Consider the following 14,227-nt stretch of genomic DNA (forward strand, 5'->3'; position numbering starts at 1 on the left):
CAAGAAACTAGGGATCAGTAGCACAGATCACTCTTAACTGGATTTGGGAGATGTAGGTAGTAATGTTCATTTTAGTCCAAAATATATTTTAACAAAATAACTAAACTTTCAGTCTGAGGATAAGGTTTTCCAGAAATTAAGCTTTTCTGTCAAAGTTCAGAATAATATATGCAACACAGTGTGTCTGAATTGTTAAAGCTCTCAAAGTTACTAAGCATCCAAGTAAATGCCTGTCAAAGTTGGTGAGAATTATAAGTTGGCACTTGTGAATGCTCTGTTTAATTATTAGAGTTTGTTTAGACTGCCTCTATTTAGGGTATCTACAGTCACCTTTTGGGTAAAGTAGTCTTAATCTAATTTTGCCCCCTTCCAAGGGAAATGTATTAGATAAATTCTAAACAACTCAGCATCCATGTAGGAAAATATATTTTCATATACTAACTTGTATTGCAGCAGCTGACTGCCATTGCTGGCTGTTTAACTTGCAGTAAACTTTTTTGTATTCTGAAAAACACTATGCAGGTTTCTCAGGACCATGAAACTATGGCTCAAGTCCTTTTCAGTAGGAATCTGAGGCTGAATGTAGCTTTAACCTTTTGGAGAAGGAGAAGTATAAGCGAACTGGTAGCCTACTTAGTGAGGTAAACTGAGCGTCTCTTTTATTTTCTTCTTCTAAAGTGGTGTAGCAATCCCAGATATGCTACAATATTGTATGGGTTCCTTATCTTTTGTAACTTATCTATAATTACCTGTTCTTTAAATGATAATGGAAGCATATAGATCAATCTCTGCTCTGCTAGTAACTCTTCTTACTTTATCCTTAATATTCCTAGGATACAGGATCTGGGAGTAGTAGTAGACTGCCTTCCTGTGCTTACAAACAGGTAAAAAAAAAACCTAAGTGAGGGGGTGGGTGAGAATCTAATATATCCGCACTGAAGTTCAGGCATTTCTGAAACTTCTTCTTTTTTAAGTTTACAGGAAGAAAAACCATATATTTCAGTTGGCTGCTGTGTGGATCTTCTGCCTTTAGTGAAGTCACTGCTTAAAAGCAAATATGAAGAGTAAGTATCACTTTTAGATATTTTCAAAATAATATTTCTTCCTGGCTGTGCACAGACCTTCAATTCAAAGGTGTTTATTCTCCACCTTGATCTTTTTCCTGACTCTGCCTTTCTTGGGGAGCACCTTCCTGAAGGAGCTTTCCTGCAAACCTTCATTTCTCCCTTAACAAGTGTTCAGCGGTGCAAAATCTAAATTTCTTCTGCAAGGTTAGGGAGCAGGGAACTAGCTTTGCATTTATGCAGATGTACTCATACTAAGTAAAATAGGAAAACATGACCAAGGTCTTAGCGTGTTTTGCAGCATAAAATCAAGACAAATTCCTCAGGCAAAATATCTGAAGAATTTTTACCTTTTTTTAACAAAAGCATATAAGTTTACCACTTTGAAATTAAAAACATATGCAAAAACCTGAATTTGAGAATTCTTCTAGATTTTTCTGAATCTTCCAGGTTAGAAAATGTATTGCTTTCTAAGTTGCTGACCTGTAGATACTAATTTTAAAAAAAGCCTTTACCTCTAGTTGTCAGATGTTTTATCAAAGGGAGGAGAAACATGTAATATGTAAAATATGTTGTTACAGATATGTGATAGTTGGTTTAAACTGGCTCCAGGCTGTCATTAAAAGATGGTGGTCGGAACTATCTGCACATACAGAAAAGGCAGAGGATGGGTGAGTATAGTATTAGCATATATTAAAATGTTTCTGTGTTTTATTCCATCTCAAAATCTGTATGAATGTGGTCAGTACTAACATCTCATCTGCAAAAAAATTGATACTCATAATTTGAAAGTAAAAGTTTAACAGAACTTAAAGATTTCTGGTTATCAAGAAGCAGGTAGTGCTTTTGTGTGTATTTTTGGGAGGCTTTTGTTTTTAATCTGGAGTTCCAACAAATGCAGAACAGAGGGTCACATTAGGGACATGTTAGGGGTAATACAAATATTGTAGAAGTCAGGTCCAAATGTCTCTCTGATTTTGTGGCCAGACTAAGGCTGTATGCAGTACTAAACATCTGTTTTTGCCAGAAAGTCTAGTAAAATGCAGTACACTTGTTACAAAGTTTGTTATATTCATTCTCTTTCAGAAATATTCCCATTTTAAAACGACAGTTAAGCGGATTATGGGAACAGGAGAATCATCTTACTCTGGTTCCAGGATATACTGGTAATATAGCTAAGGTAATCCAGTTCCAGTTGTGCTCAGTAATCAACATAGTTGTATCATTTCTAGTATTCCTCTAATCTGATGTTGTTTATTCCAAACTGTTGAAGGATAGATGCAATTTCTAGAATATGTTTTTCACTAATGCTCAAGTATATTATGTAACTTGTTACAGAACTCTGGAGTAGATTCCCCATGCTAACAGTGACATTTTTGTTTTTTCCAGAGAAAAAATCTCCTGAATAAAATAGCTAGTAATAGTAAGGCTTAAAATGATATAAAAAAGGGCCCAGGTGAGTAGGTAGACTGAAAGGACAGATATCTTTCTCTGGAATCTCCTGTACCTGCCTATTTAAGTGTAATGCATCATGGAGAGTCTTGCCCCAGCAATGTTGTTAGCATTTGGGTGTCAGATTACTGGGACAAGGGACAGCACAGTAAATTATAAAGCTTTTGCTGGCTTAATGCTTAGGAAATAATGAGTTTGTGGAGAGCAGAGGGTGGTTCTGATTGAAGTGAATACCCTGCTTGCCTTTCTCTGTTTACATGCTGTGGTATCAGTAATACGGTGGTGATTTCGTAAATGCATGATTTGCTGCTCGTGGTACTCATCTCTAGAAAAATGGCTTTTTGAGGTTGGGTTCCAAGGGTTACACTGAGTGAAAAACCTCTTCCCTGGAGGGATCTGTTGAAGGTAGGCAGTGAGAAAGGAGATGAAGATGACAAAAGCAGACATTTGGTTGGTTATATGCAGGATTAGAGTGAACAGGGCAGAAGGGAAATGCTGTTAGGGTGGAAGACTATCACTTTTTTACCTGCTTAAGAGCTTCTCATAGTAGCTTGGTTTTTGGAGCATGAGTAATGGAGATTACCTCAGTTCTTATGTTAAAAATTGCACAATGATACTGATGTGTATCAAGGGGGCTTTTATCAGACTTACACAGATGTCCATTTTTGAGTGTTAGATTTGATCCTAAATCTTGGTGTTCCTAAGATAACATGGGAGATATGAGTGGAACATAAAGCAGTGCTGCCCTAATCTACAGAAAGCCCAAAGCAAAGAACCTGGAGATACCACATGCTTTTATTATCTCCAAAGGAGCTTTGTGGGATCTGTAATTTTACAGCTATAGAATTTGTCACTGTGCTGTATCAACTAAAAATATTATTTTTCTTGTCCATTTGGGACTGTTGTGCATCTGTGACTTGAATTTTGACTTTCTTACAAGGATACTTACAAACTCCTTGCAGAGTTTCAGGCAACAAGGATGCAGAACTGAGTTCTAACTCACAGGTGGTAGAACAGTGGGAGCTTTGCAATATGGACTGCCCAGGTCTTCTGGTAGATCAATGTAGTTATAGCCAGTGTCAGTTCTTTCTAGGATTCAAGTTCCCTTTCTAGTCATTTTCCTACTTATTCTTAAGAAATGCCAGGACAGACAGTGACCAAAGCTGCCTAACCAAATCAGGAGCAGAAGGCTTGAGGAGCAGTACTCAGATGTTTGCTGGGGGAGGGGAGATATCACTGTTAATAAACATGTTTCAAAAAAATCACATTGCATGATAATACTTTTTCTTCTGCCATTGGAATGTATGCAGGGAGCAGAAGAACAACAAACTAAATGGATGGTTGAGGAAATTAATCCCACTGTGCTTGCAGGTTTTTGAGCATTTAAAAAAAAAAAACCTATTGAAAACTAAAAATTAAATTAATCCTGAACTAGTGGATAGCCTATACTGAAATTTGACCTAAACATTATTCTTGTCTTAAAATTCAAATTGATTACCCTGCCTCAAGTATATAATCCATGTTGCAGCCATAGGTATTGTGACAAACACTTTCCCTTTTTTTTTTTGTTTTAGGATGTAAATGCTTATTTATTACAACTACACTGATGTAACTGAGAAATGTGTGCTTATGTGGTGAAATAATTCCCTAAAATATCCCTGAAATATGTACTATTTCTGAAAGCCTTTTGAGAAACGTTGGCAGAAGAGAACTGAACTGTCAAGCTGTTTAATGAAACCACTAACAAAATCCTAACAATCTACTTCACATTGAAGTGGAAAAATGTCTAGTAGGAGCAGCTTTTACTTCAGTGAGGTGAAAGTGCACTATGAAAACTGTATGCCTTTGCTGCATCTGGGATTCGTTCAGTTACTAGATAAAGTCATTTAAATGCTACTGTGTTTTACTGCAACATTGTGTAAAAGAAGACTGATTGTGCTGTTGTGAAGATAAGATGGCAGAAGCAGTTATAAGGAACCAGCAAGACCACTCAGCATTAAAAGCTTTTAAATGTTTCTTTCACAAGAGAACTTAAAGATGCACAACTATTTTTCAATTATGTTTAAAAAAAGTTGGAAATATTCAATTACTATTGTGTTTTAATCAAACTATTAAAGACAGTTTTTGCTTGCACTATTGAGAAACTATACAGCAAAGATGCCTTAATTACTAGTGTTTCAAAAAGCCAATGTATTAAGATACAAGTAGCTATACTGTTCACAGATTAAGTGATGAAAAACTGCTACAAAATCAGGGTTTCACTTTGTATAGAGTTGTTTATGAAACATTGCACATTTACAAAAAATCATGTATGAGAACTAGTATAAAAATTTGAACTTAAGCTTCGATAAACAGTTATCGCAAATGTCAGCGGAATGGTGAATTTGTTTAACAAATCTTTTTATATTGTATGTGGATTTCTAACACAGTAATCTTCAGTTCTGTATCATTTAAACTACATGCAAATAAGTAAATATATTAAATGTATCTACTGTTCTTTCTTTTTAAGTTCATAAAAACAATTTATAGAACAGTCCCTTCCATACTACTTTCTATCATAGCTATTTATATCTGTGAAATGTTTACAGCCAGATGAGGCCATGTTATTCAATCTCACCCTTTATATACTACCTCCTTTAAGAAATTAACAAACAGCTTTTGCAAAATTAGTCAAGTTTTGTCCTGATTAATGATGGCAAATTCACACTACCTTAAATCTAAATGGAACACAAAGAAAGCATTAATACAGCTATACTTTTTTTATTGTCATATGCTATTTTAATTAAAAAGCTGTAGCTTAATAACTGTGAGGGAGAGTTTGGAGTTTATAGGTTTGCTATTGCCTTTTCTATTTTGTGATTAGAAAGAATGCTTTTCCAATTAAAATCTATGAAGTGCCAGCTGCTCACTCAAAACATAAATATACATGCACAGCATGTATCACCAAATAACCTACTTCCTGAAAAATTAAGTACTTATAAGGGTTATTTTCATGCCTAGCATTGAGCATATGCACTTTTTTGCAGTGCTAGACAGGAGAAAGGTCTCTTGGTAGCCTCAAGCGGTTTTTGCTTGAAACAGATTAATGAATTTTAAAATCCTGTAGTGGTCAGCAGCTTTAGGCCTCCTGTTGTTTCAGTTTGAATTTATTTAACATATTATTATTAATGGCTTCTGAAGGTTAACTAGAAATCCGTCATCAGAACTTGGTGCTTTTAGTGATGTGAATATTTCTTAAACCACCAAAGGTTTTGCACTTCCCAGGACAATCAGCTAAAGGAAAAAGCATTTGGGACATCCCAAATCTGACAATTTTATGGGACAATCTTTTGAGATAGGAGGATAGCCCGATTCTCTTGTCTCTGGAAGTGTGTTATATACCAGTAAAGGTATTTCACGCTGTAAAGAGTTTGAGATAGAACTTTTTGCTTTACAATATATTGTTGTTGTCAAATGAAGATTTAAAGGAACTATGGTATAAAGATGTTCTTATATTACTTTACTGTTCTGTGGTGCATTTAAATATAAGAAATATAAAGGCTGGCTTCACAGTTTGGCTAGCAAAGGAGTTTGGCTAGATTATCCTCGAGGAATATACTGTAAAGGTGATGGAAACTCATAGATCTTAATTTTTCTTGGTTTTTATAGACAAAATGAAGAAATTCATGGCCATATATTTGGATAATACAAGAAGTAATCATTATAATTGATTGAAAATGAAATTTTCTAGTATTCCAGAACAGAGCTTGACTATAGGAAAACTCATAGGCTTATAGTGAATTCTGCATGTGGCCATGGATTTATCTCCAAATTAGAACTGAGGATGGCACTTTTGTACTAGCAGCAAGGTAAGGTTGACTTGAGGATTTCTACTGATAAGTATCTAATAGAATTATGCATTATTCTTACTGCCAAAAGTTGTATTTCAACAGCATCAATAAGAATACATTATGAAAAACATTGTCATTAGTGTCTGTGCCTTATTTTAAATTACTTTTACTGTTTTAAGGCAGCTGCTAGACTAAGAACAAGTTTCTGACATTCATATGAACAGAATTCTGAACACTCTACACTATCAAGTGATTTTTTTATCATGATTTTAAAGAACTCTTAAAACTGTTCAGATTGAAATTCAGGCTCAGCTCATGTGCTATTTCTCATAAATGGCTAGGAATCAGTTTTGTTCTAATCGAATGTATTATGTATAATGTCTGCTCAAGGTGATATGAGTAAGAAAAGAAAATCTTAAGCTGTGTAAGTCTGAATTCCATGTATTTGCCTTGCTGAATCTAAGAATCATTAAGTTCATGAACAATTTGTATGTAAATGCTAATCTTTGTTACTGTCTGCGGTGATCACTTCTGAAAAACTCTGTTCCTAGGATGTACCAAAATATTGGGGTAGAATTGTCCTATTTATCTGTGTTGCCAGCGGAGTAGGACATTTATACCCTTCAAAGTTCTTGAAGGGTTCTTGGGAAGATGGTGTCCTTTACCTCTTGATTATGTCAGGCTTTCTTCAAACCCTTCTTTCATATGCAAATTACTAATGAGAAAATGAATTTTAAATGTATGTTCTTGTGATGCAGAAGCATGTATATATGAACACCTACACAGAGCTGTTCTTCATGCTATATGATATGAAATTCATGTCTTTGAAAAACAGTATCAAGTCTTAGAATGTCTTTCACTCCAGTGTTCCCTGAGAGCGCTTGAGGCTATTTTGCTAGAAGAGTTTTTACCTGAAGTGCAAACTAGGATTTGCCCATCCCCTAAACTGAAGTTAAAGAAGCGCTCTTTCAAGCTGCCTCTTTCTGCAGCGCTAAAAGAATCAATAAGCTGTTGCTGTAAGAATCATTGTTTAGGTATTGCTGATACCTCGTTGAAAAGTGGAGACTGAAAAGGCTACCCCATTAAGTAGCTGGGTACAAAGAAGCTAGCATGCCCTAATGATTACATATAACTCTACTTGGAAGGAGTTAGACCTGTTTTAGTTTAAAAAAAAAAATACTCATTAGCTGTACAGTGGAGCAGTATATCACAGGTAGGTATTACAGTTCCAGGCTACTTAATACCTTGTACAAATTGTTACTGATATTAGAAAAAATTAGCATCAGCCCTCCAGGAGCTTCTCTTCAGGAGTGAGTTGCAATTAAATTGATCTTTCCCTTCATGTAGGCTGCTTTACTGTTTATTAGAGACTGCAGTATTACCAGTTGGGGAGCAGGAGTGATGGGAGAGTAGGAAAGGACAAGAAAAGTATTAGTGACATCAGCCCCATTGCTTTATTTCAGTATCCTAAAGTAAACTTGTATTTTCTTTTTCTGGTAATCTGAAGTGGGCAAGCTTGGAGTTACAAGTCTTTAAAAGTATTATGTTGAAGAGTGATAAGAATTTTGAAGATTAATGCTACAATGTTGAGTTGTGGGGGTTTGAGGGTTTTGTTTTGTTTTTTGAAGTGGTAGGCATTTTGTATGTAGTAAACACACAGATACTTCTGAGTTTCATTTCAAAGTTCACAGTTGCTTTCCCTAATTCGTCTTCTCAGATCTTCCAGTATAATAGAAAACTGGATGTCTATCTTATTGTGGAGATTAGCAGCTATATTTTGTGCCCAGTTTTCTGATACAGAGGGAAACAGTGACTGTGTACAAAAACTGAAGTTGAGCAGTTGATAGTCAGCTGCAAATTACACTATCAGTATGAAGTTATTGTAACTAATGTACAATGCAAATTCTTTAGTTTATGAAAGCAATTGGCTAATGTGTGAGGAACTCTGAACTGATGCTACGCTGGGGGGAGGGAGGGGGATTTTTTTGAAGGCATTTTTAAAGGAGTCTTTAATATCCTTATATACCAGACAGCATAGAGTTTAATTTCTGTCTTCAGTCTACCTTCCTACACAGTAATAATTCTGGGCTACAGCTAATGATTCACTAAGAGAATAGATTGGGCGTGCTTGTGTTGCTAGTGCATGTGTTTATACTTCTTAAACAATTTACTTCAAGTTCATTCGAGTGTTAGTTTTGTAGTTAGTTCTTCAGATGGAATGAGACTAAATGCAAGAGTGTTTGTTTTCTTCTTCCATGCATTCACTCTTCTTCACTTAATGATGGTTTTTATTCCTCTTATAGTTTACGTATAGTATGGATTTTTTTATTGCTATAAAAGCAGGGAAAGAGTAAAATTTTAGACAAAACGCAGGACTATGACACAGGACAAATGATTTGGAAGCAATTGAAAAAAAAATCCTGTCTTTAATACTTTCACACAATTTTGTTAATATCTACTAATTGAAGTGGGCATTCATGACCACAAATCTAATGAGTTTGAACTTGGAAGAAAGAATAAACAAACACAGCTGCAGTATTTAAAAACAAACAAACAAAAAAGAGTACTATGCTAATCTGTGATACCATTTGCTATCTGGAGGACAGGAATAGAGCAGTGTTGTTCTACTAGATACAGCAGAAATAATCACACTGACTTGAAACACTGCAGATATAGAATACTTTTGTTCCCATACTAGTGATGGTTTTGTAATATATCTCTTTACGCAGAATATAACAATATGATCAGCAACTACAAAATGAGATCCACTGCTTTCAAGTTGAATGTGATACATGTAGTTTCTGATTTGCACAGGTCACTGCTTCAGTTCAGTTGGTTGGAGCACTGTAGAGCAGATGAACAGCTAACTATTGCTCTTCTATTTAAACACCTGTACTTTGCATTGAAATACAAGGATGCTATGTTCACACTGTGTAACAATTTTGTTTTCTTAGCCCTTAACACTAAAGCCATTTAAATTGCTTTGGGGAAGTGATAGCCCCCAAAATGCACATCATAATGCTTTTACAAAAATGCTTGTGACTTGCTTTAAAATAATACTACATTGCTGTGAATAATAATGTGTTCTGTGAATTTGGGAAGCAAGCTGTTCTCTACTTCCATAGGTTCGAAAGAAACAAAACTAGTAGATTTTACTGAAATTGCAACCATTTTCTTGGTATTTTTTAAGTGAGCAGTATATGTATTGTAAAACAACTAAAACAAATCTAAATATCAAGATAATGTTAAATTCCAAGACTTCTGTTGTAGGTATAAGTGTTGGAATAAATAAATGCCCTAGCGCCATATTTGAAACTGTTTACAAGTCACTTTAGCTCTTGTAATTTAGGTTGATTCTTTTCCAGTTGTACTTAATCTACTTAGCTTCATTTTCAAAAAGTCTGAATTATATCTGGGTCTTACTGTTGCCGCCTTCACTCTTGTTTCAGATCTTTCATGAATTGAAAGACATGGTCAAATAGTACAATAAATATTCCAAATTTGGAAAAATAGCCAATCTTTTCTTTGTGTTTTGTGATAACTGTCTTTCATATCTCTCATTTTAAACAGGCATGACCTTTCTGTTTTCAAAATATTTTCTGTAAGAATTAAACCATTTTTAGAGAAGATTGTTTTGAAAGAGAAGAATCACTTCAAAAAGCCTGTGACTGTTTAAATAAGGTGCAAAAAATTCATCCATCCAAGAAGCATGACTGTGATAGTTGAAGAATCAGGTCTGATGATCCAGGAAGCCCTTCCAGTCCTGTGGGCCTGATTCCACAACAGTGAGGCAGTTCAAGCAGAAAGGAAGATTAGAGACTTAATGCTGACGGAGCAGTCAGGTTTCCTCCCAGTCACAGGTTTTTCCACCTCTCTGACAAGCTAGAGCACATCTGCTTGGTTGAGTTCCACACTTCAGCACATCTGCTTGGCTGAGTTCCAGCCCCCACCTCCACCTTGTCACTTACCCAAGTGAGAATAAAATACCTTCAGATTTGGCACTCCTGGTTTCCCAAGTGATGTCTTGCGCATCAAGACTTCCAGCTCCTCAGTACAAACAAATCATCAGCCTTGTGCCATCAAAGTGAGGATGTGGAGGCCTATACTTCAGATGAGTAATGTATGGCAGGTGTGAATGCTACCACTATGTTTACCTCTCATGTTAACACCAGGAAGGAGAATGCAGATCTGTGTTAATGTACTAAATGGCTATTTTAGTTATCAATTAGTTATCTTTTTAACCTAAACATTGTACAGCAAACATTAATTAAAAAAATGCCTGCAGTTGTGGACTCTTACACCTGGCAGGCTGGTAACAAGTTAGGGAAAAGTCATGCTGCTTGGAAGTGTGCGGTGGTTTTTTGTTTTGTTTTCCTTCCCCCTTCTTGCTCCCCTCTAAATTCATTGGTGTCTACTCAAATTCTCATTTTTGCAGGATTATGTCTTTTAGGCTTGTTTTCTGACCCCACAGAAAGTGATCAGAGAGTTGGGCATAGTGAGGACATGTTTAGTAGTCTTGCTCATGCTATGCTTTGTAAGCATGTGTATGGACTCATTACTGTGCTGAAGTATATCTTTTACACTTTCTTCTGCAGTGCATTTATACTTCTTTTTGTGGCAGGTTTCCCTTAACATCTGCAAAGGGATTCTTTCCATTTAATAACTCTTGATTCAAAGAGCAGTATTAGTTGCTTCCCAGCTGAATAGAGAAGCCTGTTAAAGTAACCTAGTGGTCTAGGGCTATTGGTTTTCTGCAAAGAGATCTTTTTTTTGGAGCTCAGACATTCATATATCTAGAATGCTTGTTTCCAGCATCTAGTGCTATAGCCAGGTGACAAACGCTGCCATGTCCTTTTTTTTTTTTTTTTTACACAAAAAAAAGAGGGCATAAGAATGCCTCTGAATGTGCATTCTCTCAAGTTACAGATATTTAGGATTAGTGCACTGTATGTTAGTCTACTTTCTGGATTGTCTGAATATTTGGTAGATGACCTCAGCCACCTCGTTTTGAAGTGCTGTAAATAGGAGAATGCCCTTGGAGCTGTCCTTCAGAACTGGCAGTTTGCTAGCATCAGCCTGTACCTTGGAGATTAACAGGGAGTACTTCTGCATTTCTGTGAATGGGCTTTGTATGGTGTACATATCCTTTGGTCAGCCTTTCCGATACATACTTTTTCATTTAATAGTCTTCTGTAAGCTCTGGAAATGAGAAGGGAATCTCTGGTGATTTACTCAGCCTAGTTTGGATGAAACAGTTCTGATGTCAAGGATTCTTCTGCTTATGTGAGAAACTGCAGAATCTTCTCTCTGTTCTTCCATAAATTTACTAAATCTTAACAGGCTCCCATATTTAGAAATCTGTTCATCCACAGTTCATTATATCCTTATTAACACTTTTTTCTGACAAAATGGATCAGTCTGTGGTTCCTTTGTAGTACTTGATTACCATTACTTTAGGCTATTTCATACCTTATAAATCAGGTCTCTTAGTGCTGCCCAAGCTGTTTCTTGGTGTTCACCATAACTCAGATTTATCAGGAATTTATTTGAAGTTGCCTTTTGGTCAGGAACCATATTCAGAACTTGAACTGATTTTAATGGTCTGAAAGACTATCTTACCATAAGTTTAGGAGGATTATTTCCTATTGCACTGTTCTATGAAAGTATCACTTGTGGAGGCTTTGCAGCAGCATAGGCAAAATTGAATTTTATTATCTCAACAATGAGAGACTTGAGTGGGGGAGAGAAAACAAGTTCCAGCAAATTCTGCTTTTTGCTTCTGCATACAGAGGTGAGATAGAAGGAATGCAAACTTTGGAAATATTTGACCCCAGCCTCAGCTGCTGCCTCACATGTGTGGTGTTTTTTTTTTTCATAGCATCAATAACAGTCAATCATTCCAGAGTTCTGACACATGTAAAATGGCTGTAATACTAATACTGAGTTTGCTGCTTCATTTAAGTTTCAAGCATGCCACCATCTCTGCTAGGAAAGTAAGAGGCCCTTTTGATGAACCCTCAATAGGATTCCTTCCTAACAGAACTTCCTTTAGAGGATGTTTCAAATTCATATCTAAAGATGTGTCCACCATTCAGTTACAAAAGTATCTGTTTTTCTTCCCTAAATATGCCTCTTTTAGGCTGAGATGCCAGTGTGTGCTTTGAATGACAGGAGAATCTTACCCTTTGCACAGGCTTGTCATAAGGAATGTCCAGCCATGTAACTGGTAGTGTAAAAACCTGCGATGGGACTTGCTTGTGGTCCACCTGAGCTTGAGCTTTTTCATCAGGCACCATGCTATTGTACAGAGGAGGGGTGCCATGTATAGTAAGATCATTCTGAAGTTTTCCATTTCCTGAAATAATGTTGAGACCCACATTCAGGTCCTGTGGAAAGGACATAACCAATAGTCAAAGGAAAAAGAAAGGTTATCTACCAGTAACTAGTTCTTTAAGACAGATAGTCTATTCGTACACTTGACTCCAAATTGTCTCTTTCCTTTCCTCTCCAAGACTTTCAGGAGTTGGGATTTTGGATATAGCATACTCTGCCTTTAATTGCTGCCCAGTTAGGGCTTTTGAGGGCAAGCACAAAGGTGCTCTACAGATACTAGTGAGAAAACAAGCAACTCAAGTACTTGTGATACAAGGACCTCTGCTATGAACATATTGAAACTACAAGTTCCTAGAACCTGTCTTTTCCGTCATTCTCCATTTTAGGTCTAGTAGCATATTTTAAATGTTTATAAAAAAGGTTTGATGTACAGAAATAAGAATTGATAAATACAGTTTATTTACTATTTAGTTGATACTCTCAAATTTGAATTGGCTAGAGAGAGAGTTTCTTTTACCAAATTGTGTAAAGACATGTTTTCAGTTAATGTACTTACCTCATTAATTATGAACATGTCTTTTGCTATTATTTACCCAAACTTAACTAGTTTGTAATCCAAGCATTGTCCAAAGAGTTTCAGGGATGATGAGCAGGTTGGTATTTTGTTTGGTTTGCTGCTTTTTTCCTAAAAGGTATTACGTGGGCCTTCAGTTTGCTGATGTACATTTTTGTTAGGAGCTTATGCACTTTTCCTCCTCTCCCCCCGTAACGTGCAAGAATACAGAGTAGTCCTGACAACTATTAGAATTAAACTCTCCCTTCCAATGCTTCTTATTTTGACATGTCAATATCTAACACCACTTCTTTACCCTTGCAAAAAGTGATCTTTATGATCTGGAGTGAATGCCACTTTGGATGCTTTGGTTAATATTTGAGGTTTGCAGGAGCAAGTGAAAGCTTATAAATTAAATCCTTCAACATAAATTAAATCATGCAACAATTTTTCAGTGGTTCATTGCTGTTAGATTTGCCTAAAACAAAATTTGTAAAAATAAAATACAAAAGTAAACTTATGACTCCTCCTGCCCATGGCAAAGTTACTGCTTTCAGTGGGCTTTGGATTTCACCAGACATTATGCAGAGCTTCCTGTAAAAGTGTGCTTTCAGATATATTTACAAATAATGAGAGTAAGTAGCTAGAAGGGGATGAGAAGAGGCACTTGAAAGTGATTTATGCTACTATCTTCCCCAAAATTTAACAAACTGTTATATAAGAAATATAAAAATGACCCAACCTTGCATAGCTCAAAAAATTAAGAGGGGAAAAAACTTAGGCACCCACAAACATGAAATTTATAGCAAGTACAAGCCTTTGTACTGCAACTGGAAAGATTTTATGATACACCTTGTATTATGATTCTAGAAAATATTTAACTCACAGTGCCCATTGGAAAAAATGGCAAATTCTGTTTAAAGCTGAGCTGTTAAAGCTGAACTATGAAATAAATAAAGTTTATTTAAAAAAAAAAATCACTGAAGTTCCATTAA

General features: G+C 35.9%; 1 protein-coding gene across 4 annotated transcripts in view; it reads left to right on the plus strand.

The window, feature by feature from the left end:
- The window catches only part of KATNBL1 (katanin regulatory subunit B1 like 1), a 25,172-nt gene extending 10,986 nt beyond the window's left edge, over positions 1–14,186 (plus strand). For 3 of the 4 annotated variants that reach the window (XM_026076061.1, XM_026076060.1, XM_026076063.1), the window contains 6 exons: positions 523–641; positions 834–884; positions 975–1,064; positions 1,646–1,735; positions 2,151–2,244; positions 4,091–9,863. In XM_026076061.1, coding sequence (XP_025931846.1) covers positions 523–641; positions 834–884; positions 975–1,064; positions 1,646–1,735; positions 2,151–2,244; positions 4,091–4,123 — 477 coding nt within the window. In that variant the 3' untranslated portion in view covers positions 4,124–9,863. Of the gene's footprint in view, positions 1–522; positions 642–833; positions 885–974; positions 1,065–1,645; positions 1,736–2,150; positions 2,245–4,090; positions 9,864–9,916 lie in introns of those variants that run through there. The other variant, XM_026076062.1, reaches the window with a different exon arrangement.
- The last annotated feature ends 41 nt before the right edge of the window (positions 14,187–14,227 follow it).

This window comes from Apteryx rowi, unplaced genomic scaffold (genome assembly GCF_003343035.1).
Source record: "Apteryx rowi isolate R43461 unplaced genomic scaffold, aptRow1 scaffold_424, whole genome shotgun sequence".
NCBI lineage: Eukaryota > Metazoa > Chordata > Aves > Apterygiformes > Apterygidae > Apteryx > Apteryx rowi.